Raw genomic sequence first — 20685 nt, forward strand, 5'->3', positions numbered from 1 at the left:
ACCCATGTATCTGGTAGTGTCTTGGTTACCAGATCAACGGTCCTAATTTTGAAGCACTTATGTTCAAATAACTGGCATTTTTCTTAATCATGCCCTGACAGTGCATAAGTAGCAATGAAAAGAAGACACAGTGTATCCTGTGCAGAGCTCAGTGCTACTCATGGTTTCAGATACCTACTAGGAGTCATGGAACACACGCTCCTCACACACAAGGAACTGTAGGAATGTGAGAACATGAGAAGTCATGCCAGATAGGTTATTCAATCTATTTCTCTGCCTACTTAAAAAAAAAATCAGTATTCTACAGTCTAATAATTTACAGAATTTTTGGAGATGTATCATGTTCATAACTATATTAGTAACTCTGAAGAGGGCTAAAGAAAAGAACTCCTGCTAATGATTCATGCTTAATCTAGCATTTCCCAGATGATTTAAACATGTGACATGCCAACAGTCAGCAACCCTGTCCCCAACATCTATTAGTAACACCTATTATTCCAAGGAACCCTCTTTGAGAAACCCTATCCTAGCACTGCTGACAGAGAGAGGGAGCCAGAAAAGCACAGCAGCCTACATTAAAGCTGACCTGGTCCCAGTCTTCCCCCACCCCAAACACCTATCTATCTGAAACCTGGGAGCGTGGGGCAGCAGAGCACGCTGCTGAGGATATACAGTTCCAGTGCCATGCCTGGCATTTACCAGTTTGAGTCCTCATATAAGTTTCTAACTTGAATCAGGCTGCTCCCACTCAGTCCCTACCCTACTTCCCTTTCAGGGTTGGGGTGACCAACAGAGCAAGAAGGAAACAATGCTAGGACTGTAATACCAGGTCTCATCACTAAGCCTCTTCCCATGTAACAAGGACCAGTTTAGTGCTACAGGACTCATGGACCAAGCTCAAAGAGGCTGGGCAGAGCCCAGGTCAGACTACCTATGCACTACCACGACGTTTTGAGCATGTAGTGTTAAACAAACAAGCAAACCCAACTTTCTAAAGACAAACAGAGCCTATGCCAAGTAGGTTATTGCAGTTTATAAATTAGTAAACCATTATTTTATTCAAAGTAAAAGGGCACCCTTAAGCTCAAGATTTAGAAGAAGCCTGAACATGGACACCAGCAAAGGACCTGAATTTTACTTTTTTTTTTCTAGGACTTCATCATCAAGACCAAAAGGGCCCCACACCATCACTGGTGTTTTCAAAGAACTTAAAAGAGATGTAAGAATTCTTAATAATTTCATTTGGTAATTTGGAGATGGTACAAGAAGAACTAGGTTCCTTCAGCACCTGATGGAGAGACAAAATGTGCAGGGAACACACCAAGGTCAAAAAACTGCCATATCCTAACCATTCCAGTTCTAAACAAGAAACAAAGCTTACAGCTTCACTGGAATTAAAAGTGAGTATGCTTCAGTAAAGAAACCATAAAGTACTGAAGTGACTTTTCAGGAAGAAGAGTTATGTACACGTAAAACCAAACAGCTAGCTAGGCAGGGCTCAATTCAGATTAGTCCTACCAATACACAGTTCTCTGAATAAACCAGTCAAGACAAGAATTTGGAAAACAATGCTGAATTTCTTAGTGTACATCTAGCCTGGGCAAACACTGTTATGTGCCCATTAATAAATGTGTGTGTTTGTGCACATATGCTCACACACGTAACTGAAACATTAAACAGCATGATCCTCATTTTAAGGAGCTATCGTTGCAAGCTGATTTCCACCCCTTCCCAATCCTGGAGGAAGATACTGTGATTACATGCTACTGCTACCAGCTTATAACTAACGTATGACTAAATAAGAAACCATCAGTATGATGGCATATTTTTACTTTATATATTTATACATATATGTGTACGTTATATATGCAAACATATAACATAATATACATGCATCTAACAAAGCAATTATTCAAGAAGAAAAATAATTCTCACCATTTCTCTTAATCAGCCAACCTGTAGGTGGATACCTGAGTACAAAGCAGGCAGCACAAAGGCTGCATTGTGGGTATTGGAACAGTCTCTTGGCAGTAACCTGTTAAAACTAATATCTTTTCATCGCCTCATCAGTTGCTTTTGAACTCTCTCAAAAGGGAAAGCCACCTTTTCTACACTTAAGAAGGGTAAACTTTTGTGAGTCTAATGGCTAAGTCTATATTTCTGAAATTATACATTCTAGTTACCTGGGAGACTAAAAAGATAATGCCTTCCACATATAATGACAGCTACAAACTAGAAGCAGTGAAGCCACTGCTCAGACTCTCCCCCTAGTGCCTTCTCTGCAGAAGACACTCCCTTCTCCCAAATTGTGCACAAAAGAAATTTTATTAGATCCACAATCCATCCTGTCAATTATATCAATCAGAAAAACAGGCCATCTGCTTCCTTCTTTCTTACATGGTTACAGATCAGTAATGATGATCAAGGTATGTATTTTGCCTGCACACCATTTTTGTCCTTCTTTTTGTTTCGGTTGTAGGGCTTGAACTCTGGGGCTAGGCACTGTCCCTGAGCTCTTAGATCAAGGTGAGCGCTCTACCACTTGAACCATAGTGCCACTTCTGGCTTTTTTCTTTTTGCTTATGTGGTGCTGAGGAATCGAACCCAGGGCCTCAGGCATGCAAGGCAAGTTGCTCTACCACTGAGCCACCTTCCTAGCCCCCGCCATGAGACTCTTATCTCCAATAAACCACCAGAAAACTAGAAGTGGTGCTGTGGCTCAAGTAGTAGAGCACTAGCCTTGAGCTGAAGAGCTAAGGGACAGCACTCAGGCCCAGAGTTCAAGCCCCATGACTAACATACATACATACATACATAAAAATAAATGTATAAGCTGGAAGTGGAGCTATGGCTCAACTGGTAGAGTGTAGTCTTGAGCAAAGAAGCTCAGGGATAGTGTCTAGAGTTCAAGCCCAAGGACTGGAACACACAAAAAAATTCCATTTGGAATTTCTTTTGCTACATTTGTACAGAAAAAGTAACTGCATATAGTGGAAGGCAGACCTGGTTTTATTATAAACATACACTCGAGTTTCATGCTACTAATGACATTAAGTCAAAAGCAAGGTTTCCTTTGGGGCCTAGAACCTGCCAGTTGTTCAGAGGATGAAGAGCTGTGGCTCCTCTTTCCATTTTTCCTCTGTCTAGCTCTGCTGTGTACCTTACTCTGCATTCTGCATTTGCCACAACAGATCCAATTCATTCACCATCATACTTACATGGCTTTGATAGAGCTTGAATGTCCAAATGACTAGGAGAGGCATGAAGTGAAGGGCAGAGTCACACAGTCCCAACCAGATGACCACAAGGCCACAGTTGTTCAATCCCACCATCATCACCCTTAATTTTGGTGACTAGGTAAAACTGTATGCAGTTGAGTAAAAATACATATAACCCTGAGGCCATCAGATAAATCACCTGGCAGCAGGCCAAGAGAGGACAGAGCTTAAAAGACTGGAAGAATATGGACCTCAAGAATGTTATACGGGGCAATAAAGGTTTCTTCCTGGCTGGGGTAACTTCTGATCAAACTGAGCAAGGAACTTGTTCTGAACAAGTATCTGGATTTGTCTTTGCTAGGCTTTTGTCACTGCTGATTACTGAGGCTCAGAGGGGTCAAATTCATGCTGAAGGTCATAGGAGTAGATGGTGGAGTCAGGCCTAGGCCGGGGAATGCAAGATGAGACAGCCTCTGGGCTTCTTCTACACAGCACCATTTCTATATCTATTACTTCTGTTCTCTTAAGATGCTTTGCCTTCTCTTTTTTGACTTAAATTACATTCATTTTCCCTGTTCTCACTTCCAGGCAGATACTGAATGCAGGAATATAACCTGATATGAATCTAAAGTACAGAATCTGGTGGATGAACCTGTCCAACTTAAGTCACCCTGCTGCTGAAGAGTGCTGACATAATCAGAAATTACCAGGCTTTACCCAAGGTTAGTGAGAATTGTTTTGTGTTTATTTTATGAAAATACAATTGTGAACAAACTGGCTTCTCTTGGTCCCGGATAATTAAAACAACAGAAAGGCGTTAATCTATATGATCTCACCGAGAACGAAGAAAAAATTCTTAATGCTATTCTAGCCTCCTAGAAACCAAGGACAACACGGTCTTTCTTTCTCTTTGCGTTTCCAGTCTCAAGTCAAACCCCTGGACCCAGGTCTTTGGCTCAGCTGGACTCCTATCTTCAAAGACAGGGGTGACAAACTGGCCCAACCCCAAATCATCTACTCTGGATTTTATGACAAGCTCAGTAAGATTGAGATACACATACTGTTTGGATATATTTCTACAAAAAGTGGAATCCTAGGGCATCAATATTTCAGTGTCATCTTCCTAGTGTGGTGAAGTAACCATGCCTCACCCTGCAGAGCCAAGCGAGGGCAAGATGTAAAGCAATGAAATGGCTCTCTCATCTGGGGCTTATAAAACCACACTCAAATTTGGTTTTTCACCTACTAGGCCACAATGAACATGACCCAGGCATGTGCTGACTCCTCAGGGCAACAGTGACACTCATTACTTCAGCAACCGTCGTGATGGAGTTTGGTCATCATCCTGATCTTCCCAAGGGAAGAGCAGAAGCTCAGCACAGAAGTGGCTAGGCCTTCATCTGGATTTATATACACCCTGGAATTCTCTAGGCTGTGTTCTGCAGGAGACAAATTTAACCTCTAGGGACCTCCATTTCCATTTCTGAAAGTCAAAGGGAAAAGTAGACGGTTGGTTACCCTGAGGGCAAGTGACAGGACTAAGAAATGAACCTAAGGTTCTCTTTTTAAAAAATAACTAATACTCACAAAATGATGCCAGACTACCTCCAGTGAAAAAGAACTAGCATCATTCCAACCTTGCTCCAGGAAACGCTGACCTTGAGATCATCACAACACCACTGGCTGCTGGCAGAGTAGATCTGTCCAAAGAGAAAGTGCCCCACCACGGGACATGGGTATGCTGACCACAGAGAGTGACAAAGAACAGGCCATACGCACAAAATGTGACAAACTGGAGTACTGCTCCTCCATCCAGTGTAAAAGGGAAGTAAAGACATATCCAAGCCACACTGTATCCTACTGATAAACTCATAAGGGCATGCACGTGCGTGCACACACACATACACACCTAAAGCCCAAACATGTCAAAGGAACAAATAAACTGAAAAAGGTCCTTCAGAGGACCAAAGAGCAGAGGAATGGAATTGAATCAGAAACTCTCCGGAACAGACTGCAAAATCCACAGCATTCATCTCCAAGGAATTCCATCTATTGGGAACACACACACATACACACGCAAGCAAGCACATGCATATATACAGAGTTAACAGGAGGTTCTCAGAGTTGACCACTGCTGGATCACTTCGGCCAGGGTGACAAACATCTATGACTTACATCAGCTATGCATACACAAAGATAATGAGCACTTGGCCTCAGATGAGGGCAGACCTCACAGTATGGAAACAACTGTTACCACCGGGACACCATTAAACTTTGATACCCTAGACAGGAAAGATTTCTGCATCTCACCCCTTCAAGCTATGCTAAAACAAGTAAAGAGTTCTGAATCCCACCCCTTCAAGCCATGAGAACACAATCTTAAGTTTGCTTCCATTCTAGGGCTCCTGTCTCCACCAGAACCCAAATGACAACACCTTAGCTACCCTGTGGGTAGTCCTAAGTCTCTCCCAGCCTTGGCCCCAAGCAGTCCTGGGCAGAGATGACAACAGGCCCAAGAGGAGCAGTCACATCACTTCTGCCCCACCAGGTCCAGGGTGCGACTATATGGAAGGTACACGCAAACTTCTGGGGAAAGGGAGGTATATTCCAAGAAAGAATGGAAACATTTATCCTCTATGACAGCTCTTTCTTCTATCTTTGTTTGCTTTCATCCCTGAATTCTGATATTAACACACATAGCAGAAATAGTATCTTTGAAAGGATGGATGGAAGGAGTAAGCTAGCAAAGAAGAAAGTTGGGCACAAACCCCTGCACTTGAAGTAATTAGATCATCCTTTGGTGGAACTAAATAAATGCTAAAGAGCATGTATCAGCAAATTCCTCTATGAGAAATTTGTTGTGAAGCATTTCAAATGTACAAAGAAATTAGTGAACTTCAATACTCCTATCAATAGTTAGCAAGGTTTGGCCACATTGCTAGACTGTTCCTTTGCTCTTTGCTATAATATTTTAAGGCAAATCTGAGACAAATCACTTTATTCTTAATCCTTTGGTCTATAAATTAGAAACGAGGACTGGGAGTTTATAGTTCACAGGTAGAGTACTTGCCCAGTATTCACAAGGCCCTAGGTTTAATGCCAAGCATTCCTGTTCCCCACCCCACCTACAAAGAAAGCACAGAAACTTCCTTATGCAATCACAATGTCGTTAGTACACCTAACAAAATTCCTTGTTATAATCCAGAAGACATTTATGATCAGGTTTTCACCATCTCATGTATTTATGGCTCAAATTAGGTCCCCATAGCTCCCTCGGCACCCCCGTTACTCTTAGGGTCTAGCTACAGAGCTTCAGTGGTTCTACTCTCTTATTTTTCCCTCATGTCACTGACTTATTGTGGAAATTGGGTCAGGCCAGCCAGTTATCTTGAACCATGTTCCACTCTGGATTTTTTTGTTTTCTTAGGGTCATTAAACTTGTGACCGAAGAGGACTTTTAGAGACTTGATTATCTGCTTTCACTTCATTTTTTTCACAAGAACGTTTCATGATTTGTACTGTGTCATCAAATGCACACAGGTGTAACCCAGGCACTAACACTAATCTCAGACAATAGGTTCTTTGTTAGTTTTGTTTTTTTTTTAAATAGATTTGCTATGGAAGTGGATTTTGAATAATTGAATACATTGATTTTTAGAAGTGAGTAGAAACTTTACAATTATTTTTTATGGTTATCAATTAAGAAGCAGAAAAATGAATACATTCAATTTCTGAGTATTAAAGTTCAATCTATCATACCAAGTAACTCACAGCTGCCTAGTTACCTAGACTAAAACTACAAAGGATACAGAGCCAGGACACTGAATCACGATCTGTCGCATGGATAGAAGAGTCTGCACACTGGACCCAGTTGGTGAAAGGAGGAGTGGAGGCAAGGACGTCAGTGTTAGCTCCCTGATGGTGCTGACTCTTGGCTGCCTTCTCCACTGCAGCATCGCTGAGCCTAGCGAAGATCCGAGGAGAGAAGGACCCAGTGAAAGCCTACCAAGTGAGTGAGTAAGGACTTCACGGCTAATGCGTGTGGCAGAACAACGGCACACTCCCCTCTCCCCACCTCAGCAGGGGAAGCAGGGCATGAGTTACAGAAGGAAGACACGCTCAGCAAGGCAGTGTGGACAAGGCAGGGGAAGTGTGGGGACCACAGAGGTGGCCAAGAAGGGTTCTGGTGTATAATGGACCAGCAGGCATTAGTATTCACAAGAGAAATGAGAGGGAGTTGGTCAAGAGTCACACAAAACACCAGAACCTTCACCAACTTGTTCTGGACATGGTAGAGAACAAAATTATTTGCGGAAGATGGATAACAGTACTATGAAGAAAGAAAAAGCTGGGATTGGGAGGCCACCTGGGATTATAATTCAGGAGCAATAAGAACCAGGAACAGTTTCATCAGTAGGAATAGAGAAATAGGCATTAAAAATATAAAATCAATAGGCCCTGTGATGTTCTAATTGCATGAGTCAGAGGAAGTAACTGAAGATCATACTCAAGTTCATTATCCAACCACTCTGGATGAATAAGATACCAAAAGTATGCTGAGTGATTTTATTTTCTTCTTTACAACTCTGAGTAAGAATGTAGTCCACTCACCATCATCCTCAAATGAAACAATTCCTTCCGAGTTTTAGCTTTAATCTAAAATGCAGGGACCAGAGAGGTTAAGATGTGGTTCAAAGCACAAAGGTAGTTACAGATATAAGACTGAGGCAGGTACTGCTGGCACGAAGGTCATTCCTATTTCCACTTAAATATGCTAACTATGGTTTCCATTCATCTTTCCCAAGAGGGCCAGTCTCCACTGGCGGGCCTGCCTCTCTGGTAGAGCACCTTACATTCTTTCTGTGGGATAGGAAAGTGGGAGCTGGGGCAAAACTTCTGACCCATGATGCCTCCTCGGAGGAAGCACCCAGGAGGGGCAGGGAAATATCAATAGTGATGTGTTCCTGTGAAGTAAGTTAGAATGGTGTCTTTTCATGACACCGTTTAGGTAACAAAGGTGCTCAGCTGGCCCCTAGAGCCTAGCTCCTAGGAAGAAGCAACAGCAGCCTCGAAGGGGCAGGGTGATGGCAAGACCAGTGCTTATCCCTCAAAGGGGGACCTTCTCAGTTGGATTCAGTCTTACACTTGAAAGGCAGGACACAAGAGATGAGAAGGTATCGCATGTGGAAAATGATCTAAAATATGTTTCATTTTTGTTTCAGAATGGGAACACTGAAAGGGCCAGGAACCAGTCTCAAGTTGGGAATAAAACTGATGATGCAAATTGGAACTAAAAAGTCAATGTGAAATATCACACACAAATATGAAGGTCAACTTATCTTTTTTTTTTTTTGGTTGGTTGTGGGGCTTGAACTCTGGGCCTGGGCGCTATCCCTCAGTTCTTCAGCTCAAGGGTAGCGCTCTACCACTTGAGCCACAGCACCGCTTGCAGTTTTCTGGTGGTTTATTGGAGATAAGAGGCTCACAGACTTTCCTGCCCAGACTGGCTTTGAACCGTGATTCTTGGATCTCAGCCTCCTGAGCAGCTAGAATTGCAGGTGTGAGCCACTGGTGCCCGGCTCAGTTTAAAAGAACTGAAACGGGCTGTGAAGAGTAGGCTTGGGAGATGGAGGTGCATGGGAACTGAGAGAAGAATGCTATTTTTCATTGTAAGCTTCTTAACACCTTTACATCTGTGTTCATATATTACTCTGATGAAAAAATCCACGGTCAATAGTCTTGCCTGTGCCAACCACTTTTGCCAGAGTCCTCACTAGACCCCAGCAGGTGATAACCTCATTAACCCCACGTTAGCAATGAGGACCTGAAAGCATGAAGAGATTAAGTAACTGGCCAGAGGCTCCCTGCCAGCAACTCTGAGTCAGGAATTAAACTCGGGCAGGGCAGACCAGAACCTGGAGATTTTAACTTTAAAGGGAGGTAAAAAGAGATTATTTTGTAAATTATTTTGGGGAAAACTGATTTTTTAACCGACTGATAAACCCAAGTAGTCAAATCCAATGAGCCTAACAGACATGAAGTTGAAAGCATTTATTTTCTCACACCTGAAAATCCTATATTTTTCTATCAACAGCACAAAAACGCAGCCTAAACAGCTAGAGCAGCAGAAAAGAAAAAGTTGGAAAAAAAACTGCAGTCACACAAACTGTAGTTAAAAAATGACTAAGTTTCCTTGATATATGAATTTGTTGGAAAACCATTTATCAACAGCCTGTTTCTCTCTAGCAGAGTCCCTCAAGCCGAGAGCCATGTCATTCCCCTTTGACTGATTAATTAGCCAATCAAGGGACATTTTTCATTGTGAGGCATGATGGTTTATTTCAGCTAATGTTTGGTCTCTAATGGCAACATATTAAAGCCAACTCGGCTATTTTAGCCCTGTGGACTGACCAAATGGAAAGGATAGAAGATAAATCAAAAGAGCTCCCTTCAGTTTCCCTTCAGTCCTTAACAAAACCCCCAAGGAGCAAACGGCTAGAGGAAAGATCCTCTACCAATAAAGAGAAGAAAAAAAAAAACCAAATAAAAGAAAAGTACAAATGCCTTCATGCCAAGAAGTATCCCTTCCTATTTCTGTGTTTCTGAAGAGCAATAATTTATCCTCCGGTGATTAACAGGCCACTGATAGAACAGGGACCAAAAAAAGTCAATACCTCGCTCTTTTTCCTTTTATCAGAGCTGAGCTCGATAGGAACTTCAGCTCTATAATGCTTCTTACTCACTGGAATGATTTCCTGCTCTATGGCATCTCCCGCACTGGATGACCATCCAGCATCTCAGTGTCAAGCACTACTCCCACATACCCATCCTGGCCAGATGGCTTCCCACTGGCCTGAGAGGTCCCTACATTTCTCATTCAGTCCAGTGCCTTTGACAAGCCCAGAAGCACAAAGAAACAACTATTCAAACACCAGGAGAGGACAGATGTGGATGCTCACACATCCAGGACACCATGCTGAGTATATTGCCTACCACTCCCAACAAGATGGAATCAATCCACTATGCAACCCTGCGATGAAACACAGGAACTACCTGCCTTTGTCTCCCAATAAAGCCGGTCACAAACTAGTCTGTGTCAGAGGAGATAAAAATCCTTTCCCATTTGTCCCCAACAGCGACTTCACTGTTGTCACTATAGTTATCATCATCATCATCTTCATCAACCTAACTGTGTACATTTGGAAGCTTGAAAATAAGATTCACTGTTTGCTTCATTTCTACTATCTCAACATCAGATTTCTTTCACATTTATACTTATCTGAAGGAATTCCACTTGAATTTACATCTGAGACACAGAATAAGTCATTACATTGCTTCTTCTCTTCTTGTTCCTGACATAGACGTCCTACTTTTCAGCCTTGCTTAACTGTCAGCTGTAGGTTTTTTTACAGAGCTTTTTCTGACATCGTACTAAGAATCAGTGCCTCCCTTGTTTGTGTGCCCATACTGTTTAAGAGCATACTACAGTAACTAAATTCAATTCAACAATAACTCTGCTGAGAACCTCATGTGAGGTGTGGCTAGGAAGTACAAAATCTCCTGTCCTTAGGAGGTTCTAATCTATTGAGGGGAAACCAGAAACAGTAAACAATTCAGTCCATCAAATGATGACTACTATGAAGAAAACTAAAGAAAGGCCAAGAGTACAAGACAGTCAGAGAGCTTATTGTTTTCTTTTCAATCAAGGAAGGCCCATGGAGATAACATTTGATCAAAAATGTGAAGGGAGCAAAGCATTCCACACAGAATCACCAAATACTTAAACCTGAAGCAGGAGCAATAAGAGAAAGGAGGCAATGATGATGAGAGAGTGCCCAGGAGACAGGTGAAGGGCAGAAACAACATCTGTGTGGAAGGGTCATGGGAGACACTCGACCACTGTCAAGATGTGGCAGTGCTCTCAGCAATGTTTCACAGAGAAACTAGGATGGATTTGAAACATGGTAGTGACATTTTTAAAAAGATCATTAACCTGCTGTGGGAAATATACAGCAAAAAAAAGATCCTGTTTGATGCTAATGTAAATGTCAATGCCTCTTCTGCAGAGGACCATGAAGTCCTTGAAGAGGGCTGAGTCCTAATGTCCTTGTATCTTCAGAAATTAGAATACATTTTTAGGCACATACTAGGTGTCTAATAAACACTGTTAAAACAGTTAAGATTTTATATCTTTAAGGTTTTCAATGCTTTCCATTAATTAAATACCAGTATATCACACTTCTTATGGAAGAATAGAAAACTCAGTGGCTTAAAACAGCCAGTTTCACTGTCTGGCCCTGTTTCTACAGGTGAGCAGTTCAAGGAAGGGCCTGGCCATGCAGCTCTGAGTCAGATTCTCTCTATACACTTTAAGGTAACACATGGCAGAGCAAGGGGTGGCTGGGGACCCCTCTCTTCATATGGTCTCCTGACACTTGGACACCTCAGAGTCTCTTAGCAGGGTCAGTCTGGGTTCTGGGGAATCAAGGCAACTAGACTACTTACCTCAAGGTTTCAAGAGCAAGTGTTCATCTCACAAAACTTCAGAAGTCCCATTGTAGCTCTAAAACTAGGGGTAGTAGTTGTCTCTGGACTACAAGCAAGTCATAGGCCCACCCAAGTGTGGGAAGGAAGCAGTAAACAGTATGCCACTTCCCACTGAGAAGTGGACATAGTCAATCTAGAGGAGCATACAAAACAGGGAATCTTACTGAGGGAATCTTTGAAAACCAAGTTATAAATAAAGAAGGAACATCAAAAAAGCTACTTTCCTCCTTGACATTCAGTCTTGCAAATAACTCGTGTAAATCTTGAATCTGTTACAACAGATGACCTCAGATTTCTGATTTGACCAACACACCAAAGACCTTTCACATTCCTCTCTTTGGCCTAAAGAACAAAATGAAATTGCCTACTATATGAGAATCAAGAAGAACCTAGCTAGAAGTGGAGCTGTGGTGCAAGTGGTAGAGTGCTAGCCTTGAGCAAAAAAGCTCAGAGACAGCGCCAACACCTTAAATTCAAGCCTCAGTAATGGCAACAATTTGAGTAATGTTTCCTTGAAGCCTAGAAAACCCTGAAACTTCAAAGCAAAACTGGTTCATTAGCATTGTTTCCCATTAGATTCCACAACTCCCTTTTCAGAAACAGAGGGCTAGGGCTGAGGCCTTCAGATCAGCCCATTACTTCTCTATAGAAGAGTTTCTTCGGGAAGCCAATGCCAAAGTGCATCCTTTCACAGGCCAGCTGCACTGGCCCAGGCTGCTTCCTTTCTCTGAGCAGAAGTCTTCCTCCAATTCTCATCCACTGGGACTCTTACTTTTCCTCACTGCTTGTCTGCTAAACATAGCCAATTCTGCCATGCATGTACAGCATGCTTTTTAGAAACTTATGTCCCACAATGTGTCTCTGAACACACTCCTTTAAAAAACTAGTGCCTAGGCCTGAACAGAACAGCCCAGAGAGCTTCCAGGCAGGAAATGATCAAAAGTCCTGTTGCTTTCACATGGGCAAATTGTAGTTTAGGTTAAATTTGTGGTCAGGCAGCTGGGCACGGGTGGCTCAGGCCTGTAATCCTAGGTACTCAGGAGGCTGAGATCTTGAGGATCGTGGTTCAAAGCCAGCCCAGGCAGGAAAGTCCATGAGACTCTTATCTCCAACCAGCCACCAGAAAACTGGAAGTGGAAATGGCACTATGGCTCAAATGGTAGAGTGCTCGCCTTGAGCTGAAGAGCTGAGGGACAGTACCTAGGCCCAGAGTTCAAGCCCCACAACTGACCAAAAAAAAAAAAAAGTGGTCAGGTTACATATCCTATCTTCTAACTTATTTCATTTAACTGGTACCAAATCATATCTTCCCAGGATTAAATGGGGCTTCACATCACATATCTTCATACTATTTCACCTTAAAGAGGTACAGAAGTTTTAGCTGCATGTCCCAACTTGGAAAGAATATTTTGAATCTTGATTCCTATATCCATGGTCAAATGATGACAATAATTAATAAAGTAATTATTGCTGGGGAAAAGAAGTTTTAAAACTCAAGTGCATTATTTCTTGTTTACAGGCTTGGTCTTAATTTAAATAAAAGGCTCTTCTTTAAAAGATTAGCATCAAGGCTAGGAAGGTGGCTTAGTGGTAGAGTGCTTGCCTAACATGCATGAAGCCCTGGGTTCAATTCCTCAGTACTACATGGTACTGAAGCTGGAACTGGTGCTGTGACTCAAGTGGTAGAGTGTTTGCCTTGAGCTAAAGAAGCTTAGGGACAGTGCCCAGGTCCTGAGTTCAAGCCCCAGGACTGGCCAAAAAAAAAAGATTAGCATCAACTGGCCGGAAAAGCCATTGCCTTAGAAACACTGTGCCCAGCTTTGTGGTGGGGACAGGATAAGGTGGGCAGAATACAGGCAACAAAACACTTACAACACTGAACCTAGCTTACTCATATAGCTTTCTAGTATAAAAATCTAGAAGGGAAGGAAAAATAGAATTTAATCCAAAGATATTTCAAGTAAAAATTCAACTAAAACCAAAAGAAAAGGTTCTTCAAAAAAAAAAAAAAAAGATTCTTCGTTTTACAGGGATTTTCCCTGTAAAGCATTTTAAGGCACTGAATCCAACCAGAGCCAAAACACCACGCAAATCAAACTGAACAAAAAGGTCTGCTTGGAAGTAGTTTTCAGACTAAATAATAATAATTTAAAAAAAAAAAAAAAAGGAAAAGAAAGACATCTTGTGATAACAGACGAGAAAGGAACAAACTCTGCAAAGGAGCTGTACTTCTATTCAAAAAGCAAACACCACCAGAAGAAATCAATCATTAACTGGGTATACTGGGAGAGCAGACAGGGTTTTTAATTCAATTAGATCTGTGAGGTAGAGAAACTGACAACTCTTTCAAAGAGCATATGCCCCAGGCCTGCCTGTTATTTAGAGAAACACAGTAGGATTATTGGTAACACATTCTCCATCCTCCATGTGGTTTAGGAATATTTTCTCTAGTGATAAGGCCAAATCAGGAAACAAGCTGGATAGAGGAAGGAAACTGGGATGGTGGGGGAGGGAAAAAAACCCAGGAATATCAGGAAGTTCAACCAGATAGGAACTAATGGAATTTGTTTTTCAGTATCTTTAACTTCAGCCTATAAACCAAATGAACACTTAACACACACACACACACACACACACACACACACACACACGCACGCACGCACGCACGCACACGCACGCACGCACATGTACATGACCACAAAACTGCTCTTGGATGCACAACTCCTGGCAGGTAATGGCCAGGACAAAAACCTGCAGGTTCTTAAAAAGCCCAAGTAATTTTAATTCAACACTGGATCACTTCTTTATCCCCTTCTCTTTCTTTTGCCAGTACTGAGGCTTGAACTCAAGGCCTAGATGCTATATCCCTTCTTTTGCTCAAATCTAGCTCTACCACTCAAGCCACAGTGCCACTTCAGCTTTTTCTAGGTAGTTTTATCAGAGATAAACGTCTCATAGACTTTCCTGCCCAGGCTGACTTTAAACCACAACTCTCAGATCTCAGCCGCCTGAGTAGCTAGGATTAAAGCATGAGCCACCAGCACTTGGCTTTCATCTCCTTCTTTGGTACAAATAGCTCTGATTTTGTGCACTCCAGAGTAGTGCTTTTCCAATTTGTATAGCACAAAGACATGTGAGATTTCAAAAGCACAGGGAATGAGATGCACACAGCCACTGCAGCACAGCACAGAGTGTTAAAAGTTTTCAGGCAGGGCTGGGAAGGTAGCTCAGTGGTAGAGCGCTTGCCTTGCATGCAGGAAGCCCTGAGTTCGATTCCTCAGCATCACATAAGCAGAAAAAGCCGGAAATGGTACTGTGGCTCAAGTGGTAGAGTGCTCGCCTTGAGCTGAAGAGCTGGGGGGCAGCACCCAGGCCCAGAGTTCAGACCCCACGACCGGCAAAAAACAAAACAAAAAAAAGTTTTCAGGCAAGTACTTCTGAGTAGCCCAACTCTGCTATGCAGTTGAAGGAGTTGGAAGTACCAAGAATCAGATCAGAGACCCCACAGTGACTCAAGTGCTTCAACTTCTACACAATATGGAAAACTTCTAGCCCAATACTCAGTGTCAGAAAACCAGGATCTTGCAAATCAGACTGATTTCTTAAAACATAAAATAGCATAAGCAAACACCCATTCCATAACCCTCTCTGGAGAATCTACTGTGGATCCTAGTAGTGCTTGGCCTAGAGCGGGGAAAGGAGGCTGAATATTGCCTCACAAAGAAGAGGTATTTATTGATGAAAACATTTCAAAGTAATATTTCAAATATCAATGCTGAAGCTGTATAAACCATGATTTTTGAGATGCATAACAATGAAATCAATTTTCAAAACAGAGAAGTACAATGAAAGTCAATTTAACGGACCTCTACAAGTGGCACGCATGTAATCAGGCACATGCTGGGGACCCAGAACTGGGAACAACACAAGTCTTGTCTTTAAGCTGCTCATTGTGTAGTATGGAGCTAATGAAAAAGTCCAACTTTGGAATGTAGTTGATCAATTTCCTCTTAGATACAATGAATTCTAGCTACAATGTTTGGCAATGTCAACCATAAATCCAAGCCAATACTGCTACTGGGGTCAACAGAGGAAAACCACAGCAATATTTCTTCCAACTGAGAGAAGCCAAAAGAAGTATTTTCAAACAAATCTGATCAAAGGCCTCTCACCCTTGGCTGGGTGGACTGTTACAAATAACACAGCAAGTCTCTTAGCAACACTGTATTTAGAGAAAGTACAGGTGTACTTGAAACTTAACAGATAAAAGCAAACTTCTATGAAAATACACATGCATATCAAAGACAGAAGTTACTTTGCTTTAGGGAGGTTTTTGATGTGTGCTGCACACATGATTCAAGTTAAAAAGATTCTGTTTTCTGCATACACACAGGGTATAAAGCCTACTCTGTGTGGGACCTAGCCCAGTAACACAGAGAAGCACACAGAATCACATTCAGCTTCTGAGCCCAAACCTCTGAACCAGAGTCTGCAGTTCCCAGGGAGACTCAGGCACAGGACCATTTGAGAAACCCAATCTTCAGCCACACTGATGACAATGGAGCAGCACTCCCAGGATGGCTACCAGTCAGGGTTGCCCTGACCTTGCTGATTCCCACTCCTCACCACACACTGACGTCCTCACTAAAATCAAATAGGGAAGCTTTTTTTAATCTAACCCTTGTGCCGGTAAAGAAAAACAGATAGCACATACCTTTTACTCAGCTATTATTACAAGGATAAGACTCAGCCTTCATATGAAACCTCTAAAAGTGTATGTATGGGGGCAAGGGGCTCTACTAATAACTGATAAAAACAATCCTACATCTTGGGAAAACAAGCAACACAAAAACAACATCTCTACACATGTGGCCAGATACCTCAGCAGTCTTCTTGCTCTGTCTTTTCCCAAAAATGCAGTCAAGGTCTGTTTTGCTCCGAGATGACAGATCCTTCCCTAGAAAACCAATATGATGCTTTTGAATAAGACCATTTGTTCCAATGCGAGAAGCACAGATATAAACATGCAGATTGCGATCTGAAGATGGTTTGTGGTCAAGAAATAAACAGTTCTGCAACACACATTACAACTCTGTGATGAAGATGATGATAAATGTCTTAGAATTAGAACTGCTCACCACTATTCCTTGTTTCAGAAACAATCTAGAGCATACAAGCTGCAAGACAGACTGAATTTTAAAGCCTGCCCTACCAACGGTGGGCCTTCAAGGGAAATCTATAGTTTCTGGGTTCTCTGTTTTAAAAACAGATCTCAATCACTTCTAAGAGACACTGCTACTTACTTGGGATACTGAAATGCAGAATTAAAAATATTATTAGAATTTAAAATTTTTCATTCACTCAATAATTACTGATAAATAAGATCACAATAATATTAACCAAATGAGCAAAAATTTCAAGGAGTAGATGCAAATAGTAACTTGAATTTTTCCTTTTTAAATGTTCTGAACTATAATGGTAGTGCAGGAAACTAAACAGGTCTGGTAAAAATAGTGTCCTAAGGATCTGGGATCCTTTTTAAAAAGCTAAAATCTAGCATAATTTCAAAGCTGTAAACTAACCAATTTAAAATTCACTTCTTTGGAATTTCCACTTCTACCAAATAATGTTCTAGAAGCAGCCAGCCAAATCCATCCCCATTTGTCAATTCCATGGTGAATACATTTTAAAAATATAATCACTGCATATCAAGCCTGGGGAGGGCAGTGTGGATCAAACACAGGAATATGAGTTTTAAGCTGGAAGCCAAATTCCACCATCCCCATCAGTCTTCTTATATTCCTGCAGCCAACTGACTTGGCAAAGTAATGTCATGACCCAGAAGGTTCTAGTTCATTGATTAACACTGGGGCATTCAAGTATGATATTGGTCAGTGACTCCATAAAATTAAAAACAAAACTGCCTTTAACTTAACCAGGTCCCAGAACCAATTTGAAGGCAGTAGTACCAGGTTAACTGGCACAGTCAGCGTGCCCTGCTCCTGCTAAAAGCAAGGCTCCACTGTGGTACAACAGGATGCTCTCTCCTCCCTTCAACCTGAGCAAAACTAGACTTAAATAGACTTAAATAGACCCCCTACAAAAAAAGAACCCAAGGAATGCCTACGCACAAAAAGATTAAAGCATATTATAAATAGGAACCCAGGAAATGAACCATGAATGGGGGAAGAGGTGGTGGTTGCGAGAGGTAGATCAACTTTCATCAGGTATGGAGAGCTACCCCTCAGCTGTCATCAGCACAAGCCATTTCCGCTGCAAAGCACATTCTGGATGAATTTCTGTTTCAGAAAAGGAAATCAAATCTAGCTCAAAATGAGCACTAGCGAGCTACTCTAATCTATCCTTTGGAATAGAAGGGACAGTCTAAAAGGATATGTAAATTAAGAACTCTTTTACAGCAGCTCAATTAAAAAAACTATAAGGATCAAGTAGGGAAGACAGCTGGAACATCATAATCTAAGACATGAAGGTAAAATATTAATGCACTGAGGCAAAGAACAAATTAAAACTCAGAGGGAAGAATGCCAAGCTCACAGAGACAGTAAGCTGGACCAATGGAGGTGTAAATGTTTCTGAAGTTTGGGTGATAGGTTCACATATTGGACATTTCTATCCTCCAGCACAAAGTTCACTAAATTAATTGTAGATGTCAGGATTGTTACACCCTTGCTCTAGATCTGATCTGGAAAACAAAAGCAAAGAGAAGAAGTAAAAGTTAGAGACCACCAGAAAAGGACAAAAGATGGATGAAAACATGAACATGGAAATGACTTTGAGATTATTATTAATTCATGATCTTAGTTGAATAGTTTAAAAATATAAAATGACGGTCATTTCTGAACAAAATACACATTAAAAATTAACTTTGAAAGCTTACTATCATCAGTTCTTAACTATGGTAAAATCAACCACAAATACTATTGATAAACTTCAATCTTTGAGAAAATGACATCTAACAATGTTGAATAGAGATAGATGCTATCTACCTGGTTTTGGCTCATTTCCCTACTAGTCTTCAACTGGCTATAGCATCTTGAAAATTGGAAAGAAAAGCTTTCAGTAGCCAAGATGCCATACTAAAGTCCACATGTGGCTGGGGAGTTCCACAGAAGAGCACTGCTTTAGCTGTTTATCTAATAATCATGGTAATCAAGTTTTCCCAGCAAGCAGATGGAGGAACACTGCTGCTATACTCAAACACATGTGTCATACCACGATGTCCACATAGAAAGCAAATGCTTGATGATGTGGAGCCACTGAGTTAAACTCAGTAATTCAATAAAAGGAAACACAATATTCTATTATAATTGAGGCTCAAAAAACATGTAGACAAGGCCCTAAGGTCAAACCTCAGTATTACCAAAAACAAATATGATTCAAAGGAATTTAAGGTATTAGCTGATTACTTTCTGAAAATTTACCAAATGGTAAGATAAATTTAATGTATATCATCTAATATAATCCAGACCAAACACAGAGCTTTTATCTATTTATTTATCTACAGGAAGAAAGAAACCCAAAGAAATATTCTGTAAACATGACTAATATGTAATAAGTAATATGTAAACATGACTAAGAACACTGACTGACTCCCCTCCTCCCAAAACAGTATACAAAAGTGGTTTATTCAGAGTAAAAAGGGGGCAAGGCAAAGAAATGTAGGTTTGGAAAGTATCTTTGTTGGATCTTTTATACAATTGTTTAAAGTTCATTTGCATTCCTCAATCAAGAATAATAAGAGACCGGGTGCTGGTGGCTCACACCTGTAATCCTAGCTGCACAGGAGGCTGAGATCTGAGGATCACAGTTCAAAATTACCCAGGCAGAAAAGTCCCCATGAGACTCTTATCTGCAATAAACCAGCAGAAAACCAGAAGTGGTGCTGTGGCTCAAGTGGTAGAGCTGAAGAACTGAGAGGCAGCGCCCAGGCCCAGAGTTCAAGTCCCACGACCAACCATACATAAATAAATAAGAAGAGCTAGGCTGTGGCCCAGTGGCAGAGTGCTTACCTAGCGCGTGCCAAAATCCCTTGGCTTGCTCTCCAGCACTGCAAGAATAAATAAAAGTGTGTGTGTGCATGTGTAGGTGGTGCGTGTGTATGTGTATTTCCATGCAACACATGAGATGAATAGAAAGCCAGGGCAGAAGATGATGGCAACTTCACTACAAGGGAACATCAGAAACCCATATTTGAATCTTTAGATTTAAGACCCCTAGTAGGGCTGAATAACTGACATTCCAATTGCCAACAGGAAGAATCTGTTTTTTATTTTTTGGTGCCAGTCCTGGGACTTAGTCCTTGGACTAAGGGCCTGTGCAGTCCCTGAGCTTTTTGCTCTACCACTTGAGTCACAGACCCACTTTTTTGGTAGTTAATTGGACATAAGAGTTTCCTGGACTTTCCTGTTTAGGCTGGCTCTGAACTGAGATTCTCAGATCTCAGCCTGCTGAGTAGTTAGGATTACAGGTGTGAGTCACTCGCAGCAATAATCAGTATTTTTAAAAAATCCTAAAATGGTGTTACTTGGTATTTAAAGAATCTAAAGAATCAGAAGAGGGAACAAGGCTCTTCACTACCAGTCAACTCTAACAGGAACTAGCCATGCTGTTAATCACCTGGTGCAGGTAGATGGTTTCCTTAAGTTACATATAAAACATCACTAGCTGTCACAAGTGTGTGTAAATTACCACGATGAAATGTAGAGGACTAGCACAGCGTATGTGACCTACCATCCAGCTACGGTACTCAGAAAGGGAAAGCAGCGCTCTCCTGGACAACCTCTCACTATACAGATTTTTTTTAAATGCCTTCACAAACACTTTTCCTCTCTATAGATGTGGGCTTACCAAATACTTCTTAAATTAAAGAAACTATACTGAAGTTAGGTCTTAAACAAAT

General features: G+C 41.4%; 1 protein-coding gene across 4 annotated transcripts in view; it reads right to left on the minus strand.

The window, feature by feature from the left end:
- Pinx1 (PIN2 (TERF1) interacting telomerase inhibitor 1) overlaps positions 1 to 20685 on the minus strand; it is a 56749-nt gene that overhangs the window by 26099 nt on the left and 9965 nt on the right. The window contains exon 6 of one of the 4 annotated variants that reach the window (XM_070016787.1): positions 16646 to 16722. The exons of the other annotated variants lie outside the window; for them this stretch is intronic. Coding sequence (XP_069872888.1) covers positions 16646 to 16722 — 77 coding nt within the window. The remainder of the gene's footprint in view (positions 1 to 16645; positions 16723 to 20685) is intronic. 4 annotated transcript variants of the gene reach the window in all.

Source organism: Dipodomys merriami, unplaced genomic scaffold (genome assembly GCF_024711535.1).
Source record: "Dipodomys merriami isolate MVZ:Mamm:240054 unplaced genomic scaffold, mDipMer1.0.p SCAF_12, whole genome shotgun sequence".
NCBI lineage: Eukaryota > Metazoa > Chordata > Mammalia > Rodentia > Heteromyidae > Dipodomys > Dipodomys merriami.